Source organism: Oncorhynchus gorbuscha, unplaced genomic scaffold (assembly GCF_021184085.1).
Source record: "Oncorhynchus gorbuscha isolate QuinsamMale2020 ecotype Even-year unplaced genomic scaffold, OgorEven_v1.0 Un_scaffold_1129, whole genome shotgun sequence".
Classification (NCBI taxonomy): domain Eukaryota; kingdom Metazoa; phylum Chordata; class Actinopteri; order Salmoniformes; family Salmonidae; genus Oncorhynchus; species Oncorhynchus gorbuscha.
The window spans coordinates 13,853-40,000 of NW_025746001.1; the positions used below are offsets into that span (position 1 = coordinate 13,853).

The window sequence follows — 26,148 nt, forward strand, 5'->3', positions numbered from 1 at the left end:
CACTGCCTCCCTCCGCTACTGCAGCCTGGTCGCGAGGAGCTGTACCAATTCACTTATTATTAGCGATATATCAGAAATGATAAACAATTTGCCATTTTAAAACCAGGGAATAGTCCGTCGTTGGATACCACCACCCTCTGCAAAATGCAGGCCATCAAATGCGTCGTGGTGGGCGATGGGTAAGACCTTTTGTGTGTGTTTAGGCTGAAAATGTGTCCTTTTTCGAGTCTGTGAGGGCAATTGTTGCAGTAAAGGGCTGGGGCTATAGCGGGTTGAATGGGTCGGCGCTCACTTCTCTAGAATCCGCTCTCTCATCAGTGCGTGAGCGTAAAATGAATGTTGAGCAATTACATTTTTTATTTTGTTAGCCTCCTTTGTGATTTCATGTTATCAATGTATTCGCCAAATTTTCCGCCAGGTTTTGCACAATACATTATAAGTTCGGGTGTGAAATATTATGCCTGAAATTGAACTAAAGCTATTTGAACGTTTCATTGAAATATAAAAAATTAGAAACTAACTAAAGCTTCTCGGATTAACAACATTTGGAAACCCATATTTTTCGGGGGGGTTGAGCATAATTGTGAAATATACATTAATATGTGCATAGTTGCAGAAATGTCGCTGGGAGGGCTTGGCTGAGACTCATTAAATGATGTAATGCTTTCACACCTACACAGCCAGCTCCTACGGAGGCACGGGCTACGGATGGGCATGGGCACCTATGCAAAATGCCGTGTTTATATAGCCTTTCTACCATAGACATCTTTGAAAGACAGGTTTATTTGACTTCTGCTACATTGTGATGCGGTGCGGATGCGGCGTAGATTTTGGGTAGTGTGTGGAGGTAGGGTGCACTGGACTGCATAGCATAGCTAAACAGGGGTGTGGGGGGGGGCTGTCTAGGATTTTTTTTTTAGGGGATGGGCAACACACACACATGCGCAATATTGTACAACTAACCTTGTGGGGACATGTAATACAGTCAAATCAAATCAAATGTATTTATATAGCCCTTCGTACATCAGCTGATATCTCAAAGTGCTGTACAGAAACCCAGCCTAAAACCCCAAACAGCAAACAATGCAGGTGTAAAAGCACGGTGGCTAGGAAAAACTCCCTAGAAAGGCCAAAACCTAGGAAGAAACCTAGAGAGGAACCGGGCTATGTGGGGTGGCCAGTCCTCTTCTGGCTGTGCCGGGTAGAGATTATAACAGAACATGACCAAGATGTTCAAATGTTCATAAATGACCAGCATGGTCAAATAATAATAAGGCAGAACAGTTGAAACTGGAGCAGCAGCACAGTCAGGTGGACTGGGGACAGCAAGGAGCCATCATGTCAGGTAGTCCTGGGGCACGGTCCTAGGGCTCAGGTCCTCCGAGAGAGACAAAGTCCCATTCAAAGTCCTAGTTTCCCTAACCCTAAAACTAACCCTAGTCTGGGTCCAAAAGCCTTCTTAACAGCTTCTACCCCCCAAGCCATAAGACTCCTGAGCAGCTAATCAAAGGGCAACCCAGACCCTCTTTAACACTGCTGCTACTCTCTGTTTATTATCTATGCATAGTCACTTTAACTCTACCTACATGTACATATTACCTCCACTAACCGGTGCCCCCGCACATTGACTCTGTACCAGAACCCCTGTATATAGCCTCCACATTGACTCTGTACCGGTACCCCCTGTATATAGCCTCCACATTGACTCTGTACCAGTACACCCTGTATATAGCCTCCACATTGAGTCTGTACCAGAACCCCCTGTATATAGCCTCCACATTGACTCTGTACCGGTACCCCCTGTATATAGCCTCCACATTGACTCTGTACCAGTACCCCTGTATATAGCCTCCACATTGACTCTGTACCAGTACCCCCTGTATATAGCCTCCATATTGACTCTGTACCAGTACCCCCTGTATATAGCCTCCACATTGACTCTGTACCAGTACACCCTGTATATAGCCTCCACATTGAGTCTGTACCAGAACCCCCTGTATATAGCCTCCACATTGACTCTGTACCGGTACCCCTGTATATAGCCTCCACATTGACTCTGTACCAGTACCCCCTGTATATAGCCTCCACATTGACTCTGTACCAGTACCCCTGTATATAGCCTCCATATTGACTCTGTGCCAGTACCCCCTGTATATAGCCTCCACATTGACTCTGTACCGGTACCCCCTGTATATAGCCTCCACATTGACTCTGTACCGGTACCCCCTGTATATAGACTCCACATTGACTCTGTACCAGTACCCTCTGTATATAGCCTCCACATTGACTCTGTACCGGAACCCCCTGTATATAGCCTCCACATTGACTCTGTACCAGAACCCCCTGTATATAGCCTCCACATTGACTCTGTACCGGTACCCCCTGTATATAGCCTCCACATTGACTCTGTACCAGTACCACCCTGTATATAGCCTCCATATTGACTCTGTACCGGTACCCCCTGTATATAGACTCCACATTGACTCTGTACCGGTACCCCCTGTATATAGCCTCCATATTGACTCTGTACCAGTACCCCCTGTATATAGCCTCCACATTGACTCTGTACCAGTACCCCTGTATATAGCCTCCATATTGACTCTGTACCAGTACCCCTGTATATAGCCTCCACATTGACTCTGTACCGGTACCCCCTGTATATAGCCTCCACATTGACTCTGTACCGGTACCCCCTGTATATAGACTCCACATTGACTCTGTACCAGTACCCTCTGTATATAGCCTCCACATTGACTCTGTACCGGAACCCCTGTATATAGCCTCCACATTGACTCTGTACCGGTACCACCTGTATATAGCCTCCACATTGACTCTGTACCGTAACACCCTGTATATAGCCTCCACATTGACTCCGTACCGTAACACCCTGTATATAGCCTCCACATTGACTCTGTACCGTAACACCCTGTATATAGCCTCCACATTGACTCTGTACCGTAACACCCTGTATATAGCCTCCACATTGACTCTGTACCGGAACACCCTGTATATAGCTTCCACATTGACTCTGTACCGGTACCCCCTGTATATAGCCTCCACATTGACTCTGTACCGTAACACCCTGTATATAGCCTCCACATTGACTCTGTACCGTAACACCCTGTATATAGCCTCCACATTGACTCTGTACCGTAACACCCTGTATATAGCCTCCACATTGACTCTGTACCGTAACACCCTGTATATAGCCTCCAAATTGACTCTGTACCGTAACACCCTGTATATAGCCTCCAAATTGACTCTGTACCGTAACACCCTGTATATAGCCTCCACATTGACTCTGTACCGTAACACCCTGTATATAGCCTCCAAATTGACTCTGTACCGTAACACCCTGTATATAGCCTCCACATTGACTCTGTACCGTAACACCCTGTATATAGTCACACTTCTTATTTTGCTGCTGCTGTTTAATTATTTGTTACTTTTATTTTCAATTTTTTACTTATCTATTTTTTATTTAACACTTATTTTTATCATCTTAACTTCTTAAAGCATTGTTGGTTAAGGGCTTGTAAAGTAAGCATTTCACTGTAAGGTCTACTACACCTGTTGTATTCAGCATTTCACTGTAAGGTCTACTACACCTGTTGTATTCAGCATTTCACTGTAAGGTCTACTACACCTGTTGTATTCAGCATTTCACTGTAAGGTCTACTACACCTGTTGTATTCAGCATTTCACTGTAAGGTCTACTACACCTGTTGTATTCAGCATTTCACTGTAAGGTCTACTACATCTGTTGTATTCAGCATTTCACTGTAAGGTCTACTACACCTGTTGTATTCAGCATTTCACTGTAAGGTCTACTACACCTGTTGTATTCAGCATTTCACTGTAAGGTCTACTACACCTGTTGTATTCAGCATTTCACTGTAAGGTCTACTACACCTGTTGTATTCAGCATTTCACTTAACCTAATTCTAACCCTAAACCTAATTCTAACCCCTAACCTAATTCCAACCCCTAACCTAATTCCAACCCCTAACCTAATTCTAACCCCTAACCTAATTCTAACCCTAAACCTAATTCTAACCCTTAACCTAATTCTAACCCCTAACCTAATTCTAACCCCTAACCTAATTCCAACCCCTAACCTAATTCTAACCCCTAACCTAATTCGAACCCTTAACCTAATTCTAACCCTTAACCTAATTCTAACCCTTAACCTAATTCTAACCCTAAACCTAATTCTAACCCTTAACCTAATTCCAACCCCTAACCTAATTCCAACCCCTAACCTAATTCTAACCCCTAACCTAATTGAACCCTTAACCTAATTCTAACCCTTAACCTAATTCTAACCCTTAACCTAATTCTAACCCTAAACCTAATTCTAACCCTTAACCTAATTCTAACCCCTAACCTAATTCTAACCCCTAACCTAATTCCAACCCCTAACCTAATTCGAACCCTTAACCTAATTCTAACCCTTAACCTAATTCGAACCCTTAACCTAATTCTAACCCTTAACCTAATTCGAACCCTTAACCTAATTCTAACCCTTAACCTAATTCTAACCCTTAACCTAATTCTAACCCTTAACCTAATTCTAACCCTTAACCTAATTCTAACCCTTAACCTAATTCTAACCCTTAACCTAATTCTAACCCTTAACCTAATTCTAACCCTTAACCTAATTCTAACCCTCTACCCTTAACCCTAATTCTAACCCTAAACCTAATTCTAACCCTTAACCTAATTCTAACCCTTAACCTAATTCTAACCCTTAACCTAATTCCAACCCTTAACCTAATTCTAACCCTTAACCTAATTCTAACCCTTAACCTAATTCTAACCCTTAACCTAATTCTAACCCTTAACCTAATTCTAACCCTTAACCTAATTCTAACCCTAAACCTAATTCTAACCCTTAACCTAATTCTAACCCTTAACCTAATTCTAACCCTCTACCCTTAACCCTAATTCTAACCCTAAACCTAATTCTGACCCTTAACCTAATTCTAACCCTTAACCTAATTCTGACCCTTAACCTAATTCTAACCCTTAACCTAATTCTAACCCTAAACCTAATTCTAACCCTTAACCTAATTCTAACCCTCTACCCTTAACCCTAATTCTAACCCTAAACCTAATTCTGACCCTTAACCTAATTCTAACCCTTAACCTAATTCTAACCCTTAACCTAATTCTAACCCTTAACCTAATTCTAACCCTTAACCTAATTCTAACCCCTAACCTAATTCTAACCCTTAACCTAATTCTAACCCTTAACCTAATTCTAACCCTTAACCTAATTCTAACCCTTAACCTAATTCTAACCCTTAACCTAATTCTAACCCTTAACCTAATTCTAACCCTTAACCTAATCCTAACCCTTAACCTAATTCTAACCCTAAACCTAATTCTAACCCTTAACCTAATTCTAACCCTCTACCCTTAACCCTAATTCTAACCCTTAACCTAATTCCAACCCTTAACCTAATTCTAACCCTTAACCTAATTCTGACCCTTAACCTAATTCTAACCCTAAACCCCTAGAAACAGCATTTGACCTTGTGGGGACCAACAAAATGTCCCCAGTTGGTCAAAGTTTTGTTCGTTTACTGTTCTTATAGGGACTTCAAGTATGGTCTAACATGTCCACACACACACACACAGGAAATGATGTGGAGTCTTCAGATAGCAGGTCCACCTCTCTGATATTTCTATTTTTATTTAACCAGGCAAGTCAGTTAAGAACAAATTCTTATTTACATTGACGGCCTACCAAAAGGCAAAAGGCCCCCTGCGTGGACGGGGGCTGGGATTAAAATTAAAATATAGGACCAAACACACATCACGACGAGAGACAACACAACAGTCCATAAAGAGAGACCTAAGACAACAACATAGCAAGGCAGCTGTGGTCTGCCAATGTGCCCCCCCCAGCCAAAAGTCTATGTAGGACAGTGTCTGTGTTCACACACACACACACACACACACACACACACACACACACACACACACACACACACACACACACACACACACACACACACACACACACACACACACACACACACACACACACACACACACACACACACACACACTGTCAAACAACCATACACAGCCTTTAGCCTTTATTTATTGATTTGATTATTCTCTCTCTCTCTCTCTCCCTCTATTTCTCTCTCTCTCTCTCTCTATAACCCCTCTCTCTATATATATTTCTCTCTCTCTCTCAATTCATGTTGAGAGAGGGAGAGAGAGGGAGAGAGAGAGAAATAGAGGGAGAGAGAGAGAAATAGAGGAAGAGAGAGAGAGAGAGAGAGAGAGAGAGAGAGAGAGAGAGAGAGAGAGAGAGAGGGCGGCAGGGCAGCCTAGTGGTTAGAGCGTTGGACTAGTAACCGGAAGGTTGCAAGTTCAAACCCCCAAGCTGACAAGGTACAAATCTGTCGTTCTGCCCCTGAACAAGGCAGTTAACCCACTGTTCCTATGCCGTCATTGAAAATAAGAATTTGTTCTTAACTGACTTGCCTAGTTAAATAAAGGTAAAATAAATAAAAAATGTTTCAATTTAAGGGCTTTTATTGGTATGGGAAACACATTGCCAAAGCAAGTGAAATAGATCATAAAGAAAATGTGTCATTGTTTGTCTCTCAGAGCGGTGGGGAAGACATGTCTTCTCATCAGCTACACCACCAATGCCTTCCCTGGAGAATACATCCCCACAGTGTGAGTATCATAGCATGAAGCTGCACTGCAATGATGGTGTGTGTGTGTACTACTGTAACAGCATATGAATGTCTCTGTTTAAGGGTTCCCCTCTCATCCCTCATCCCTGTTTGTGTGTGTGGTGTATGCGCATGCCTGTTTGTGTGTGTGCGCAAGCCTGTTTGTGTGTGTGTGTACTTCTCTGAACAACATCCTGTCCTCTCAGGTTTGACAACTACTCTGCCAATGTGATGGTAGATGGGAAACCAGTGAATCTGGGACTGTGGGATACTGCAGGACAGGAGGACTACGACAGGCTCAGACCACTGTCCTATCCACAGACGGTAACTCACTCACTCACTCACTCACTCACTCACTCACTCACTCACTCACTCACTCACTCACTCACTCACTCACTCACTCTCATCTCTCATTCATTATCACTCCTACACATTCCACATCCTCCATTTTGTGTCTTCCTGGTTCTGCTTAACTCATTCTCCACACAGTTTCCTGTTATTCCACTGTTTTCCTCATTATCTCGCCAGTGGCGGCTCAGTCAGAAACACAGCTCCCTGCCTGCCTGGCTGCTGCTTCAGAGAAAATGATTAGGGGGGCTATTTGAGCGTTTCACCCATCCCAGCCAGAGAGGAGAGTAGTCATATTCTCACACAAATTATCAAGGAACCTGCCAGGTACCACCCTAAATCCGTAACCATGGGCACCCTCATAGATATCATCCTGACCAACTTGCCCTCTAAATACACCTCTGCTGTCTTCAACCAGGATCTCAGCGATCACTGTCTCATTGCCTGCGTCCGTAATTGGTCCACGGTCAAACAACCATCCCTCATCACTGTCAAATGCTCCCTAAAACACTTCAGCGAGCAGGCCTTTCTAATCGACCTGGCCCGGGTATCCTGGAAGGATATTTACCTCATCCCATCAGTAGAGGATGCCTGTTTGCTCTTTAAAAGTGCTTTCCTCACCATCTTAAATAAGCATGCCCCGTTCAGAAAATGTAGAACTAAGAACAGGTTGGTTCACCCCAGACTTGACTGCCCTTGACCAGCACAAAAACATCCTGTGGCGTTTTGCATTAGCATCGAATAGCCCCCGTGATATGCAACTTTTCAGGGAAGTCAGGAACCAATATGCACAGTCAGTTAGGAAAGCAAAGGCTTTTTCAAACAGAAATTTGCATCCTGTAGCACTAATTCCCAAAAGTTTTGAGACACTATAAAGTCCATGGAGAATAAGAGCACCTCCTCTCAGCTGCCTACTGCACTGAGGCTAGGAAACACTGTCACCACTGATAAATCCATGGAGAATAACAGCACCTCCTCCCAGCTGCCTACTGCTCTGAGGCTAGGAAACACTGTCACCACTGATAAATCCATGGAGAATAACAGCACCTCCTCCCAGCTGCCTACTGCTCTGAGGCTAGGAAACACTGTCACCACTGATAAATCCATGGAGAATAACAGCACCTCCTCCCAGCTGCCTACTGCTCTGAGGCTAGGAAACACTGTCACCACTGATAAATCCATGGAGAATAACAGCACCTCCTCCCAGCTGCCTACTGCTCTGAGGCTAGGAAACACTGTCACCACTGATAAATCCATGGAGAATAACAGCACCTCCTCCCAGCTGCCTACTGCTCTGAGGCTAGGAAACACTGTCACCACTGATAAATCCATGGAGAATAACAGCACCTCTGTCATGTTTGTCATTTATTATCATGTCTTGTCCCTGTGCTCCCCATTCTATTCGTTTCCCTCTGCTGGTCTTGTTAGGTTCTTTCCCTCTTTCTATCCCTCTCTCTCCCCCTCCCTCTCTCACTCTCTCGCTCTCTCTTCTCTCTATCGTTCCGTTCCTGCTCCCAGCTGTTCCTATTCCCCTAATCATCATTTAGTCTTCCCACACCTGTTCCCGATCCTTTCCCCTGATTAGAGTCCCTATTTATTCCTTTGTGTTCCGTTCCTGTCCCGTCGGTTCCTTGTTTAGTATTCACCGTGCTGTGATTGTGTTTCGCCCTGTCCTGTCGTGTTTTTTGCCTTCATCAGATGCTGCGTGTGAGCAGGTGTCTCTGTCAACTACGGCCTGCGCCTACCCGAAGCGACCTGCAGTCTGTGGCCGCTTCTCTTGTTATTCCCCTCTACAGACTAGAGGATTTCTGTTATTCCCTGTTTGGACTTGAATAAACTCTGTTTCTGTTAAGTCGCTTTTGGGTCCTCTATCACCTGCATGACAGAAGGAACCGACCAAGGAATGGACCCAGCGACTTCAGACGCTCGTTACACTGCCGTCAAGATCCAAGGAGCCATGCTCGGCAGACACGAGCAGGAATTGTCTGCTGCTCGCCATGCCGTGGAGAACCTGGCCGCTCAGGTTTCCGACCTCTCTGGACAGTTCCAGAGTCTACGTCTCGTGCCACCTGTTACTTCCTGGCCTGCCGAGCCTCCAGAACCTAGGGTTAATAACCCACCTTGCTACTCCGGGCAGCCCACTGAGTGCCGCTCCTTTCTCACGCAGTGTGAGATTGTGTTCTCTCTCCAACCCAACACATACTCTAGAGAGAGAGCTCGGGTTGCTTACGTCATTTCACTCCTTACTGGCCGGGCTCGAGAATGGGGCACAGCTATCTGGGAGGCAAGGGCTGATTGCTCTAACAAGTTCCAGAACTTTAAAGAGGAGATGATTCGGGTTTTTGACCGTTCAGTTTTTGGTAGGGAGGCTTCTAGGGCCCTGGCTTCCTTATGCCAAGGTGAACGGTCCATAACGGATTATTCTATTGAGTTTCGCACTCTTGCTGCCTCTAGTGAGTGGAACGAGCCGGCGCTGCTCGCTCGTTTTCTGGAGGGGCTCCACGCAGTGGTTAAGGATGAGATTCTCTCCCGGGAGGTTCCTTCAGATGTGGACTCTTTGATTGCTCTCGCCATCCGCATAGAACGACGGGTAGATCTTCGTCACCGGGCTCGTGGAAGAGAGCTCGCATCAACGGTGTTTCCCTGCTCCGCATCGCAACCATCTCCCTCCTCTGGCTTTGAGACTGAGCCCATGCAGCTGGGAGGGATTCGCATCTCGACTAAGGAGAGGGAACGGAGGATCACCAACCGCCTGTGCCTCTATTGCGGAGTTGCTGGACATTTTGTTAATTCATGTCCAGTAAGAGGCCAGAGCCCATCAGTAAGCGGAGGGCTACTGGTGAGCGCTACTACTCAGGTCTCTTCATCTAGATCTTGTACTACTATGTCGGTCCATCTACGCTGGACCGGTTCGGGTGCTACATGCAGTGCCTTGATTGACTCTGGGGCTGAGGGTTGTTTCATGGACGAAGCATGGGTTCGGAAACATAACATTCCTTTCAGACCGTTAGACAAGCCTACGCCCATGTTTGCCTTAGATGGTAGTCATCTTCCCAGTATCAAATTTGAGACACTACCTTTAACTCTCACAGTATCTGGTAACCACAGTGAGACTATTTCTTTTTGATTTTCCGTTCACCGTTTACACCTGTTGTTTTGGGTCATCCCTGGCTAGTATGTCATAATCCTTCTATTAATTGGTCTAGTAATTCTATCCTATCCTGGAACGTTTCTTGTCATGTGAAGTGTTTAATGTCTGCCATCCCTCCCGTTTCTTCTGTTCCTACTTCTCAGGAGGAACCTGGCGATTTGACAGGAGTGCCGGAGGAATATCATGATCTGCGCACGGTCTTCAGTCGGTCCCGAGCCAACTCCCTTCCTCCTCACCGGTCGTATGATTGTAGTATTGATCTCCTTCCGGGGACCACTCCTCCTCGAGGTAGACTATACTCTCTGTCGGCTCCCGAACGTAAGGCTCTCGAGGATTATTTGTCTGTGTCTCTTGACGCCGGTACCATAGTGCCTTCTTCTTCTCCGGCCGGGGCGGGGTTCTTTTGTTAAGAAGAAGGACGGTACTCTGCGCCCTGCGTGGATTATCGAGGGCTGAATGACATAACGGTTAAGAATCGTTATCCGCTTCCCCTTATGTCATCAGCCTTCGAGATTCTGCAGGGAGCCAGGTGCTTTACTAAGTTGGACCTTCGTAACGCTTACCATCTCGTGCGCATCAGAGAGGGGGACGAGTGGAAAACGGCGTTTAACACTCCGTTAGGGCATTTTGAGTACCGGGTTCTGCCGTTCGGTCTCGCCAATGCGCCAGCTGTTTTATCAGACATTAGTTAATGATGTTCTGAGAGACATGCTGAACATCTTTGTTTTTGTCTATCTTGACGATATCCTGATTTTTTCTCCGTCACTCGAGATTCATGTTCAGCACGTTCGACGTGTTCTACAGCGCCTTTTAGAGAATTGTCTCTACGTAAAGGCTGAGAAGTGCTCTTTTCATGTCTCCTCCGTTACTTTTCTCGGTTCCGTTATTTCCGCTGAAGGCATTCAGATGGATTCCGCTAAGGTCCAAGCTGTCAGTGATTGGCCCGTTCCAAGGTCACGTGTCGAGTTGCAGCGCTTTTTAGGTTTCGCTAATTTCTATCGGCGTTTCATTCGTAATTTCGGTCAAGTTGCTGCCCCTCTCACAGCTCTTACTTCTGTCAAGACGTGTTTTAAGTGGTCCGGTTCCGCCCAGGGAGCTTTTGATCTTCTAAAAGAACGTTTTACGTCCGCTCCTATCCTCGTTACTCCTGACGTCACTAGACAATTCATTGTCGAGGTTGACGCTTCAGAGGTAGGCGTGGGAGCCATTCTATCCCAGCGCTTCCAGTCTGACGATAAGGTTCATCCTTGCGCTTATTTTTCTCATCGCCTGTCGCCATCTGAGCGCAACTATGATGTGGGTAACCGTGAACTGCTCGCCATCCGCTTAGCCCTAGGCGAATGGCGACAGTGGTTGGAGGGGGCGACCGTTCCTTTTGTCGTTTGGACAGACCATAAGAACCTTGAGTACATCCGTTCTGCCAAACGACTTAATGCCCGTCAAGCTCGTTGGGCGTTGTTTTTCGCTCGTTTCGAGTTTGTGATTTCTTACCGTCCGGGTAGCAGGAACACCAAGCCTGATGCCTTATCCCGTCTGTTTAGTTCTTCTGTGGCTTCTACTGATCCCGAGGGGATTCTTCCTTATGGGCGTGTTGTCGGGTTAACAGTCTGGGGAATTGAAGGACAGGTTAAGCAAGCACTCACGCACACTGCGTCGCGCGCGCTTGTCCTAGTAACCTCCTTTTCGTTCCTGTTTCCACTCGTCTGGCTGTTCTTCAGTGGGCTCACTCTGCCAAGTTAGCTGGTCATCCCGGTGTTCGAGGCACTCTTGCGTCTATTCGCCAGCGCTTTTGGTGGCCGACTCAGGAGCGTGACACGCGCCGTTTCGTGGCTGCTTGTTCGGACTGCGCGCAGACTAAGTCGGGTAACTCTCCTCCTGCCGGTCGTCTCAGACCGCTCCCCATTCCTTCTCAACCATGGTCTCACATCGCCTTAGACTTCATTACCGGTCTGCCTTTGTCTGCGGGGAAGACTGTGAGAGCCGCCAATAAACGCAGGATTAAGAGTCCAAGGTATTGTTGCGGCCAGAGAGTGTGGCTTTCCACTCGCAACCTTCCTCTTACGACAGCTTCTCGTAAGTTGACTCCGCGGTTCATTGGTCCGTTCCGTGTCTCCTAGGTCGTCAATCCTGTCGCTGTGCGACTGCTTCTTCCGCGACATCTTCGTCGCGTCCATCCTGTCTTCCATGTCTCCTGTGTTAAGCCCTTTCTTCGCACCCCCGTTCGTCTTCCCTCCCCCCTCCCGTCCTTGTCGAGCGCACCTATTTACAAGGTACATAAGATCATGGACATGCGTTCTCGGGGACGGGGTTCACCAATACTTAGTGGATTGGGAGGGTTACGGTCCTGAGGAGAGGAGTTGGGTTCCGTCTCGGGACGTGCTGGACCGTTCACTCATCGATGATTTCCTCCGTTGCCGCCAGGATTCCTCCTCGAGTGCGCCAGGAGGCGCTCGGTGAGTGGGGGTACTGTCATGTTTGTCATTTATTATCATGTCTTGTCCCTGTGCTCCCCATTCTATTCGTTTCCCTCTGCTGGTCTTGTTAGGTTCTTTCCCTCTTTCTATCCCTCTCTCTCCCCCTCCCTCTCTCACTCTCTCGCTCTCTCTTCTCTCTATCGTTCCGTTCCTGCTCCCAGCTGTTCCTATTCCCCTAATCATCATTTAGTCTTCCCACACCTGTTCCCGATCCTTTCCCCTGATTAGAGTCCCTATTTATTCCTTTGTGTTCCGTTCCTGTCCCGTCGGTTCCTTGTTTAGTATTCACCGTGCTGTGATTGTGTTTCGCCCTGTCCTGTCGTGTTTTTTGCCTTCATCAGATGCTGCGTGTGAGCAGGTGTCTCTGTCAACTACGGCCTGCGCCTACCCGAAGCGACCTGCAGTCTGTGGCCGCTTCTCTTGTTATTCCCCTCTACAGACTAGAGGATTTCTGTTATTCCCTGTTTGGACTTGAATAAACTCTGTTTCTGTTAAGTCGCTTTTGGGTCCTCTATCACCTGCATGACAACCTCCTCCCAGCTGCCCACTGCTCTGAGGCTAGGAAACACTGTCACCACTGATAAATCTACGATAATCAATAATTTCAACAAGCACTTTTCTACGGCTGGCCTAGCTTTCCACCTGGCGAGCCCAACCCCGGCCAACAGCTCTGCACTCTCAGCAGAAACTTGCCCAAGCCCCCCCAGCTTCTCCTTCACCCAAATCCAGACAGCTGATGTCCTGAAAGAGCTGCAAAATCTGAATCCCTACAAATCAACTGTGCTAGACAATCTGGACCCTCTCTTTTTAAAATTATCCACCGAAATTGTTGCAACCCCTATTACTAGCCTGTTCAACCTCTCTTTCGTATAGTCTGAGATCCCCAAAGATTGGAAAGCAACTACGGTCATCCCCTGCACCTGCCCGCCTGTCCAACATCACTACTCTGGACAGCTCTGACTTAGAATACGTGGACAACTACAAATACCCAGGTGTCTGGTTAGACTGTAAACTCTCCTTCCAGACCCATATCAAACATCTCCAATCCAAAGTTAAATCTAGAATTGGCTTCCTATTTCACAACAAAGCATCATTCACTCATGCTGCCAAACATACCCTTGTAAAACTGACCATCCTACCAATCCTCGACTTCGGCGATGTCATTTACAAAATAGCCTCCAATACCCTACTCAACAAATTGGATGCAGTCTATCACAGTGCAATCTGTTTTGTCACCAAAGCCCCATATACTACCCACCATTGCGACCTGTACGCTCTTGTTGGCTGGCCTTTGCTTCATACTCGTCGCCAAACCCACTGGCTCCATGTCATCTACAAGACCCTGCTAGGTAAAGTCCCCCCTTATCTCAGCTTGCTGGTCACCATAGCATCTCCCACCTGTAGCATGCGCTCCAGCAGGTATATCTCTCTAGTCACCACCCAAAACCAATTCTTTCTTTGGCCGCCTCTCCTTCCAGTTCTCTGCTGCCAATGACTGGAACGAACTACAAAAATCTCTGAAACTGGAAACACTTATCTCCCTCACTAGCTTTAAGCACCAACTGTCAGAGCAGCTCACAGATTACTGCATCTGTACATAGCCCACCTATAATTTAGCCCAAACAACTACCTCTTTCCCAACTGTATTTATTTTATAAATTTATTTATTTTGCTCCTTTGCACCCCATTATTTCTATCTCTACTTTTCACATTCTTCCATTGCAAAACTACCATTCCAGTGTTTTACTTGCTATATTGTATTTACTTTGCCACCATGGCCTTTTTTGCCTTTACCTCCCTTATCTCACCTCATTTGCTCACATCGTATATAGACTTGTTTATACTTTACTCCATGTGTAAGTCTGTGTTGTTGTATGTGTCGAACTGCTTTGCTTTATCTTGGCCAGGTCGCAGTTGTAAATGAGAACTTTTTCTCAACTGGCCGACCTGGTTAAATAAAGGCAAAATAGAAAAATATATAGTAGTCAGACCAGTGACAGGCCAACCACCAGGATTACTGAGTGGTGTTGTTATACCACATGAACACATCCTGTCTGCCTCATTAATACATCCTGTCTGCCTCATTAACACATCCTGTCTGCCTCATTAATACATCCTGTCTGTCTACATCCTGTCTGCCTCATTAACACATCCTGTCTGCCTCATTAACACATCCTGTCTGCCTCATTAATACATCCTGTCTGCCTCATTAATACATCCTGTCTGCCTCATTAATACATCCTGTCTGCCTCATTAATACATCCTGTCTGTCTACATCCTGTCTGCCTCATTAACACATCCTGTCTGCCTCATTAACACATCCTGTCTGCCTCATTAATACATCCTGTCTGCCTCATTAATACATCCTGTCTGCCTCATTAATACATCCTGTCTGCCTCATTAATACATCCTGTCTGCCTCATTAATACATCCTGTCTGCCTCATTAATACATCCTGTCTGCCTCATTAACACATCCTGTCTGCCTCATTAATACATCCTGTCTGCCTCATTAACACATCCTGTCTGCCTCATTAATACATCCTGTCTGCCTCATTAATACATCCTGTCTGCCTCATTAACACATCCTGTCTGCCTCATTAACACATCCTGTCTGCCTCATTAATACATCCTGTCTGCCTCATGAATACATCCTGTCTGCCTCATTAACACATCATGTCTGCCTCATTAATACATCCTGTCTGCCTCATTAACACATCCTGTCTGCCTCATCCTGTCTGCCTCATTAATACATCCTGTCTGCCTCATTAACACATCCTGTCTGCCTCATTAATACATCCTGTCTGCCTCATTAACACATCCTGTCTGCCTCATCCTGTCTGCCTCATTAATACATCCTGTCTGCCTCATTAACACATCCTGTCTGCCTCATTAACACATCCTGTCTGCCTCATTAACACATCCTGTCTGCCTCATTAACACATCCTGTCTGCCTCATTAACACATCCTGTCTGCCTCATTAATACATCCTGTCTGCCTCATTAATACATCCTGTCTGCCTCATTAATACATCCTGTCTGCCTCATTAATACATCCTGTCTGCCTCATTAACACATCCTGTCTGCCTCATTAATACATCCTGTCTGTCTCATTAATACATCCTGTCTGCCTCATGAATACATCCTGTCTGCCTCATTAACACATCCTGTCTGCCTCATTAATACATCCTGTCTGCCTCATTAACACATCCTGTCTGCCTCATCCTGTCTGCCTCATGAATACATCCTGTCTGCCTCATTAACACATCCTGTCTGCCTCATTAATACATCCTGTCTGCCTCATTAACACATCCTGTCTGCCTCATCCTGTCTGATTCATTAATACATCCTGTCTGCCTCATTAACACATCCTGTCTGCCTCATTAACACATCCTGTCTGCCTCATTAACACATCCTGTCTGCCTCATTAACACATCCTGTCTGCCTCATTAATACATCCTGTCTGTCTCATTAATACATCCTGTCTGCCTCATGAATACATCCTGTCTGCCTCATTAATACATCCTGTCTGCCTCATTAATACATCCTGTCTGCCTCATTAATACATCCTGTCTGCCTCATTAATACATCCTGTCTGTCTCATTAATACATCCTGTCTGCCTCATTAACACATCCTGTCTGCCTCATGAATACATCCTGTCTGCCTCATGAATACATCCTGTCTGCCTCATTAACACATCCTGTCTGCCTCATTAACACATCCTGTCTGCCTCATTAACACATCCTGTCTGCCTCATTAATACATCCTGTCTGCCTCATTAATACATCCTGTCTGCCTCATTAATACATCCTGTCTGCCTCATTAATACATCCTGTCTGTCTCATTAACACATCCTGTCTGCCTCATTAATACATCCTGTCTGCCTCATTAATACATCCTGTCTGCCTCATTAATACATCCTGTCTGCCTCATTAACACATCCTGTCTGCCTCATTAATACATCCTGTCTGTCTCATTAATACATCCTGTCTGCCTCATTAATACATCCTGTCTGCCTCATTAATACATCCTGTCTGCCTCATTAATACATCCTGTCTGCCTCATTAATACATCCTGTCTGCCTCATTAATACATCCTGTCTGTCTCATTAATACATCCTGTCTGCCTCATTAACACATCCTGTCTGCCTCATGAATACATCCTGTCTGCCTCATTAACACATCCTGTCTGCCTCATTAACACATCCTGTCTGCCTCATTAACACATCCTGTCTGCCTCATTAATACATCCTGTCTGCCTCATTAATACATCCTGTCTGCCTCATTAATACATCCTGTCTGCCTCATTAATACATCCTGTCTGTCTCATTAACACATCCTGTCTGCCTCATTAATACATCCTGTCTGCCTCATTAATACATCCTGTCTGCCTCATTAATACATCCTGTCTGCCTCATTAATACATCCTGTCTGCCTCATTAATACATCCTGTCTGTCTCATTAACACATCCTGTCTGCCTCATTAATACATCCTGTCTGCCTCATTAATACATCCTGTCTGCCTCATTAATACATCCTGTCTGCCTCATTAACACATCCTGTCTGCCTCATTAACACATCCTGTCTGCCTCATTAATACATCCTGTCTGCCTCATTAACACATCCTGTCTGCCTCATTAACACATCCTGTCTGCCTCATTAATACATCCTGTCTGCCTCATTAACACATCCTGTCTGCCTCATTAACACATCCTGTCTGCCTCATTAACACATCCTGTCTGCCTCATTAATACATCCTGTCTGCCTCATTAATACATCCTGTCTGCCTCATTAATACATCCATGTACATCCTGTCTGCCTCATTAATACATCCTGTCTGCCTCATTAATACATCCTGTCTGTCTCATTAATACATCCTGTCTGCCTCATTAATACATCCTGTCTGCCTCATTAATACATCCTGTCTGCCTCATCCTGTTAATACATCCTGTCTGCCTCATTAATACATCCTGTCTGCCTCATTAATACATCCTGTCTGCCTCATTAATACATCCTGTCTGTCTCATTAACACATCCTGTCTGCCTCATTAATACATCCTGTCTGCCTCATTAATACATCCTGTCTGCCTCATTAATACATCCTGTCTGCCTCATTAATACATCCTGTCTGCCTCATTAACACATCCTGTCTGCCTCATTAATACATCCTGTCTGCCTCATTAATACATCCTGTCTGCCTCATTAATACATCCTGTCTGCCTCATTAACACATCCTGTCTGCCTCATTAACACATCCTGTCTGCCTCATTAATACATCCTGTCTGCCTCATTAACACATCCTGTCTGCCTCATCCTGTCTGCCTCATTAATACATCCTGTCTGCCTCATTAACACATCCTGTCTGCCTCATTAACACATCCTGTCTGCCTCATTAACACATCCTGTCTGCCTCATTAACACATCCTGTCTGCCTCATTAATACATCCTGTCTGCCTCATTAATACATCCTGTCTGCCTCATTAATACATCCTGTCTGCCTCATTAATACATCCTGTCTGCCTCATTAATACATCCTGTCTGCCTCATTAATACATCCTGTCTGTCTCATTAATACATCCTGTCTGCCTCATTAATACATCCTGTCTGCCTCATTAATACATCCTGTCTGTCTCATTAATACATCCTGTCTGCCTCATTAATACATCCTGTCTGCCTCATTAATACATCCTGTCTGCCTCATTAATACATCCTGTCTGCCTCATTAATACATCCTGTCTGCCTCATTAATACATCCTGTCTGCCTCATTAATACATCCTGTCTGCCTCATTGAATACATCCTGTCTGCCTCATTAATACATCCTGTCTGCCTCATTAACACATCCTGTCTGCCTCATTAACACATCCTGTCTGCCTCATTAATACATCCTGTCTGCCTCATTAATACATCCTGTCTGCCTCATTAATACATCCTGTCTGCCTCATTAATACATCCTGTCTGCCTCATTAATACATCCTGTCTGTCTCATTAATACATCCTGTCTGCCTCATTAATACATCCTGTCTGCCTCATTAATACATCCTGTCTGCCTCATTAATACATCCTGTCTGCCTCATTAATACATCCTGTCTGCCTCATTAACACATCCTGTCTGCCTCATTAATACATCCTGTCTGCCTCATTAATACATCCTGTCTGCCTCATTAATACATCCTGTCTGCCTCATTAATACATCCTGTCTGCCTCATTAATACATCCTGTCTGTCTCATTAATACATCCTGTCTGCCTCATTAATACATCCTGTCTGCCTCATTAACACATCCTGTCTGCCTACATCCTGTCTGCTCATTAACACATCCTGTCTGTCTCATTAACACATCCTGTCTGCCTCATGAATACATCCTGTCTGCCTCATTAACACATCCTGTCTGCCTCATGAATACATCCTGTCTGCCTCATGAATACATCCTGTCTGTCTCATTAATACATCCTGTCTGCCTCATGAATACATCCTGTCTGTCTCATTAATACATCCTGTCTGCCTCATTAATACATCCTGTCTGTCTCATTAATACATCCTGTCTGCCTCATTAATACATCCTGTCTGCCTCATTAATACATCCTGTCTGCCTCATTAACACATCCTGTCTGCCTCATTAACACATCCTGTCTGCCTCATTAACACATCCTGTCTGCCTACATCCTGTCTGCCTAACACATCCTGTCTGCCTCATTAACACATCCTGTCTGCCTACATCCTGTCTGCCTACATTCTGTCTGCCTCATTAACACATCCTGTCTGCCTACATCCTGTCTGCCTACATCCTGTCTGCCTACATCCTGTCTGCCTCATTAACACATCCTGTCTGCCTCATTAACACATTCTGTCTGCCTCATTAACACATCCTGTCTGCCTACATCCTGTCTGCCTCATTAATACATCCTGTCTGCCTCATGAATACATCCTGTCTGTCTCATTAATACATCCTGTCTGCCTCATTAACACATCCTGTCTGTCTCATTAATACATCCTGTCTGCCTCATGAATACATCCTGTCTGCCTCATTAACACATCCTGTCTGCCTCATTAACACATCCTGTCTGCCTCATTAACACATCCTGTCTGCCTACATCCTGTCTGCCTACATCCTGTCTGCCTCATTAACACATCCTGTCTGCCTACATCCTGTCTGCCTACATTCTGTCTGCCTCATTAACACATCCTGTCTGCCTACATCCTGTCTGCCTCATTAACACATCCTGTCTGCCTCATTAACACATCCTGTCTGCCTCATTAACACATTCTGTCTGCCTACATCCTGTCTGCCTCATTAATACATCCTGTCTGCCTCATTAATACATCCTGTCTGCCTCATTAATACATCCTGTCTGCCTCATTAACACATCCTGTCTGCCTCATTAATACATCCTGTCTGCCTCATTAATACATCCTGTCTGCCTCATTAACACATCCTGTCTGCCTCATTAACACATCCTGTCTGCCTCATTAATACATCCTGTCTGCCTCATTAACACATCCTGTCTGCCTCATTAACACATCCTGTCTGCCTCATTAACACATCCTGTCTGCCTCATTAACACATCCTGTCTGCCTCATTAATACATCCTGTCTGCCTCATTAATACACCCTGTCTGCCTCATTAATACATCCTGTCTGCCTCATTAATACATCCTGTCTGCCTCATTAATACATCCTGTCTGTCTCATTAATACATCCTGTCTGCCTCATTAATACATCCTGTCTGCCTCATTAACACATCTTGTCTGCCTCCCTGTCCAGAGGAACCCCTGCACACACACAAACACACACACACACAAACAAACACACACTGCTGTTGCATTGCGAGGCCCCAGCTCCAGACTCCTCCAGCTCCTATGTAAGGCTCCCTCCCGTACCTGCTCTGAATACCAACGCATACTTTAGTCTCTCAAGCTGCTGTCCTATTCTATACAGAACCTAGAGAGTCACTGAGTCACAGAGTCCAACTCACCCTGTAGTCTCTCCAGCTGCTGTCCTATTCTATACAGAACCTAGAGAGTCACTGAGTCACAGAGTCCAACTCACCCTGTAGTCTCTCCAGCTGCTGTCCTATTCTATACAGAACCTAGAGAGTCACTGATTCACAGAAATCACAGAGTCCAACTCACCCTGTAGTCTCTTTCTATACAGAACCTAGAGTCACTGAGTCACAGAAATCACAGAGTCCAACTCACCCTGTAGTCTCTTTCTATACAGAACCTAGAGAGTCACTGAGTCACAGAAATCACAGAGTCCAACTCACCCTGTAGTCTCTCAAGCTGCTGTCCTATTCTATACAGAACCTAGAGAGTCACTGAGTCACAGAGTCCAACTCACCCTGTAGTCTCTCCAGCTGCTGTCCTATTCTATACAGAACCTAGAGAGTCACAGAGTCCAACTCACCCTGTAGTCTCTCCAGCTGCTGTCCTATTCTATACAGAACCTAGAGAGTCACTGAGTCACAGAGTCCAACTCACCCTGTAGTCTCTCCAGCTGCTGTCCTATTCTATACAGAACCTAGAGAGTCACTGAGTCACAGAGTCCAACTCACCCTGTAGTCTCTCCAGCTGCTGTCCTATTCTATACAGAACCTAGAGAGTCACTGATTCACAGAGTCCAACTCACCCTGTAGTCTCTCCAGCTGCTGTCCTATTCTATACAGAACCTAGAGAGTCACTGAGTCACAGAGTCCAACTCACCCTGTAGTCTCTCCAGCTGCTGTCCTATTCTATACAGAACCTAGAGAGTCACTGATTCACAGAGTCCAACTCACCCTGTAGTCTCTCCAGCTGCTGTCCTATTCTATACAGAACCTAGAGAGTCACTGATTCACAGAGTCCAACTCACCCTGTAGTCTCTCCAGCTGCTGTCCTATTCTATACAGAACCTAGAGAGTCACTCATTGTTTTTCCATGCAGTGTCTCTTGTTTAGTCAGCCTGTTTAATATACTGTCTGTTTTCTGTGTGTTGTCCGAAACAGGACGTGTTCTTGACATGCTTCTCTCTGGTGAGCCCTGCCTCCTTTGAGAACGTCAGAGCTAAGGTGAGTGTCTCTATCGCCCTGCTAAATAACAGTGATGGTAATATCTCTAATATAGTCAGCTCCACATTGTACAGTCATATCTCTATCGCCCTGCTAAATAACAGTGATGGTAATATCTCTAATATAGTCAGCTCCACATTGTACAGTCATATCTCTAATATGGTCAGCTCCACGTTGTACAGTCATATCTCTAATATGGTCAGCTCCACATTGTACAGTCATATCTCTAATATGGTCAGCTCCACATTGTACAGTCATATCTCTAATATGGTCAGCTCCACATTGTACAGTAATATCTCTAATATGGTCAGCTCCACGTTGTACAGTAATATCTCTAATATGGTCAGCTCCACGTTGTACAGTCATTTCTCTAATATGGTCAGCTCCACATTGTACAGTCATATCTCTAATATGGTCAGCTCCACATTGTACAGTAATATCTCTAATATGGTCAGCTCCACATTGTACAGTAATATCTCGAATATAGTCAGCTCCACGTTGTACAGTCATAACTCTAATATGGTCAGCTCCACATTGTACAGTCATATCTCTAATATGGTCAGCTCCACGTTGTACAGTCATATCTCTAATATGGTCAGCTCCACGTTGTACAGTCATATCTCTAATATGGTCAGCTCCACGTTGTACAGTAATATCTCTAATATAGTCAGCTCCACGTTGTACAGTAATATCTCTAATATAGTCAGCTCCACGTTGTACAGTCATATCTCTAATATAGTCAGCTCCACGTTGTACAGTAATATCTCTAATATAGTCAGCTCCACGTTGTACAGTAATATCTCTAATATAGTCAGCTCCACGTTGTACAGTCATATCTCTAATATAGTCAGCTCCACGTTGTACAGTAATATCTCTAATATAGTCAGCTCCACGTTGTACAGTCATATCTCTAATATAGTCAGCTCCACGTTGTACAGTAATATCTCTAATATGGTCAGCTCCACGTTGTACAGTAATATCTCTAATATAGTCAGCTCCACATTGTACAGTAATATCTCTAATATGGTCAGCTCCACGTTGTACAGTAATATCTCTAATATGGTCAGCTCCACATTGTACAGTCATATCTCTAATATGGTCAGCTCCACGTTGTACAGTAATATCTCTAATATGGTCAGCTCCACGTTGTACAGTAATATCTCTAATATGGTCAGCTCCACATTGTACAGTCATATCTCTAATATGGTCAGCTCCACGTTGTACAGTAATATCTCTAATATGGTCAGCTCCACGTTGTACAGTAATATCTCTAATATGGTCAGCTCCACATTGTACAGTCATATCTCTAATATGGTCAGCTCCACATTGTACAGTCATATCTCTAATATGGTCAGCTCCACATTGTACAGTAATATCTCTATGGTCAGCTCCACATTGTACAGTCATATCTCTAATATGGTCAGCTCCACATTGTACAGTCATATCTCTAATATAGTCAGCTCCACATTGTACAGTCATATCTCTAATATGGTCAGCTCCACATTGTACAGTCATATCTCTAATATGGTCAGCTCCACATTGTACAGTAATATCTCTATGGTCAGCTCCACATTGTACAGTAATATCTCTAATATAGTCAACTCCACATTGTACAGTCATATCTCTAATATGGTCAGCTCTACATTGTACAGTAATATCTCTAATATGGTCAGCTCCACATTGTACAGTAATATCTCTAATATGGTCAGCTCTACATTGTACAGTAATATCTCTAATATGGTCAGCTCCACATTGTACAGTAATATCTCTAATATGGTCAGCTCCACATTGTACAGTAATATCTCTAATATGGTCAGCTCTACATTGTACAGTCATATCTCTAATATGGTCAGCTCCACATTGTACAGTCATATCTCTAATATGGTCAGCTCCACATTGTACAGTAATATCTCTATGGTCAGCTCCACATTGTACAGTAATATCTCTAATATAGTCAGCTCCACATTGTACAGTAATATCTCTAATATGGTCAGCTCCACATTGTACAGTCATATCTCTAATATGGTCAGCTCCACATTGTACAGTAATATCTCTAATATAGTCAGCTCCACGTTGTACAGTAATATCTCTAATATGGTCAGCTCCACATTGTACAGTCATATCTCTAATATGGTCAGCTCCACATTGTACAGTAATATCTCTAATATAGTCAGCTCCACGTTGTACAGTCATATCTCTAATATGGTCAGCTCCACATTGTACAGTAATATCTCTAATATGGTCAGCTCCACATTGTACAGTAATATCTCTATGGTCAGCTCCACATTGTACAGTCATATCTCTAATATGGTCAGCTCCACATTGTACAGTAATATCTCTAATATGGTCAGCTCCACATTGTACAGTAATATCTCTATGGTCAGCTCCACATTGTACAGTCATATCTCTAATATGGTCAGCTCTACATTGTACAGTGTTACATTGTGTTTATTCATGTTGCTGTTGGGGCTGTTGGCCCAACTCCGCAACCTCTTTATGTAGGTCGACCTTTAAGACCTTATAACCCTTTGACCTTCATGATCTTAACAGTGGCACTTCCGGGTACCACTGTTCAAGGTCACATAGAGGTCAAGGGTTAATTTTTATTACATTTAAAAAAATGTAACTAGGCAAGTCAGTTAAGAACAAATTATTGTTTACAATGATGGTCTAAGGCACTGCATCTCAGTGGTAGAGGCGTCACGACAGACACCCTGGTTCGAATCCAGGCTGTATCACAACCGGACATGATTGGGAGTCCCATAGGGCGGCGTACAATTGGCCCAGTGTCGTCTGGGTTTGGCCCGGGGTAGGCCGTCATTGTAAATAATAATTTGTTCTTAACTGACTTGCCTAGTTCAATAAAGGTTCAAATTAAATGAAAATGAACCCTTGACCTTTGACCTCTATGTGACCTTGAACAGTGGTACCCGGAAGTGCGTCACCACTGCCCCAACACCCCCATCATCCTGGTGGGCACGAAGCTGGACCTGAGGGACGACAAGGACACTATTGAGAGGCTGAGGGACAAGAAGTTGTCCCCAATCACCTACCCTCAGGGCCTGGCCATGGCACGGGAGATAGGTGGGTGTCTGTGGAGGGTGGTGTTTTAGAAGTTGTCCCCAATCACCTAACCTCAGGGCCTGGCCATGGCACGGGAGATAGGTGGGTGTCTGTGGAGGGTGGTGTTTTAGAAGTTGTCCCCAATCACCTACCCTCAGGGCCTGGCCATGCACGGGAGATAGGTGGGTGTCTGTGGAGGGTGGTGTTTTAGAAGTTGTCCCCAATCACCTACCCTCAGGGCCTGGCCATGGCACGGGAGATAGCTGGGTGTCTGTGGAGGGTGGTGTTGTAGTTTGAGAACGAGAGCGAGGATGTAGTGTGTTTGAATGTGTTTCTGACAGCTTCTTTGAGCTCTAGGTGAACTCACCTATTTTTGAGTCCCAAGTTTCTGACTGACCAATTGGATGTGTGTGTCTGTCCTCATCCCCTTCTCTGATTGGCTGTCACCCCTACAGGTGCGGTGAAGTACCTGGAGTGCTCAGCCCTGACCCAGAGGGGGCTGAAGACGGTTTTCGACGAGGCCATCCGGGCCGTCCTGTGCCCGCCACCAATCAAAAAGAGGCGCAAGAAGTGCACCCTCTTCTGAGGGGAGGGGGGGGGGCGAGGAGGAGGGGGTCTGCAAGAAATTAAAACTGAATCTACTGCTAATCTATCGCTGTCAGTGTCTCAAATACTACTCTAGTCCCCCTTTAACACTGGCCAAAAGTAGTGCACTATGTAGGGAATAGGGTTGTTGTTTGTAAAGGAGTAGTAGTGCACTATGTCGGGAATAGGGTTGTTGTTTGTAAAGGAGCAGTAGTGCACTATGTAGGGAATAGGGTTGTTGTTTGTAAGGGAGTAGTAGTGCACTATGTAGGGAATAGGGTTGTTGTTTGTAAGGGAGTAGTAGGGCACTATGTAGGGAATAGGGTTGTTGTTTGTAAGGGAGTAGTAGGGCACTATGTAGGGAATAGGGTTGTTGTTTGTAAGGGAGTAGTAGTGCACTATGTAGGGAATAGGGTTGTTGTTTGTAAGGGAGTAGTAGTGCACTATGTAGGGAATAGGGTTGTTGTTTGTAAGGGAGTAGTAGGGCACTATGTAGGGAATAGGGTTGTTGTTTGTAAGGGAGTAGTAGTGCACTATGTAGGGAATATGGTTGTTGTTTGTAAGGGAGTAGTAGTGCACTATGTAGGGAATAGGCAACGCTTCACAGATATAGGTTGAACTTGAAAGTGTGTCCCAAATTGCACCTGATTCCTTAAATAGTGCACTACTTTTGACCAGGGCCCACATAGGGAATAGGGTGCCATTTGGGAAACAGACTGAGGCACAATTAATTGAACTCCTCTTCAGGACTTTTTTGTGACCGATGCCTTAAATCAATGTGTCTC

The 26,148-nt window shown here is 45.0% G+C and overlaps 1 protein-coding gene across 1 annotated transcript; it reads left to right on the top strand.

Annotated features, from left to right (window-relative positions):
- On the top strand, nt 1–25,696 carry LOC124021557 (ras-related C3 botulinum toxin substrate 3-like). Its single transcript, XM_046336696.1, has 6 exons — nt 1–179; nt 6,631–6,702; nt 6,908–7,025; nt 21,653–21,715; nt 24,640–24,799; nt 25,234–25,696. Exons 1-6 carry the CDS (start codon nt 145–147, stop codon nt 25,362–25,364), a joined length of 579 nt encoding a protein of 192 aa, XP_046192652.1. The 5' UTR covers nt 1–144; the 3' UTR covers nt 25,365–25,696.
- Nucleotides 25,697–26,148: the final 452 nt, after the last annotated feature.

Bases quoted from the DNA above. Each gene is read 5' to 3' on its own strand.
- LOC124021557 (XM_046336696.1), top strand. From the start codon at position 145: ATGCAGGCCATCAAATGCGTCGTGGTGGGCGATGG. The intron at 180-6,630 runs GTAAGACCTTTT...TTTGTCTCTCAG, and splicing joins TGCGTCGTGGTGGGCGATGG to AGCGGTGGGGAAGACATGTC. The intron at 6,703-6,907 runs GTGAGTATCATA...CTGTCCTCTCAG, and splicing joins GGAGAATACATCCCCACAGT to GTTTGACAACTACTCTGCCA.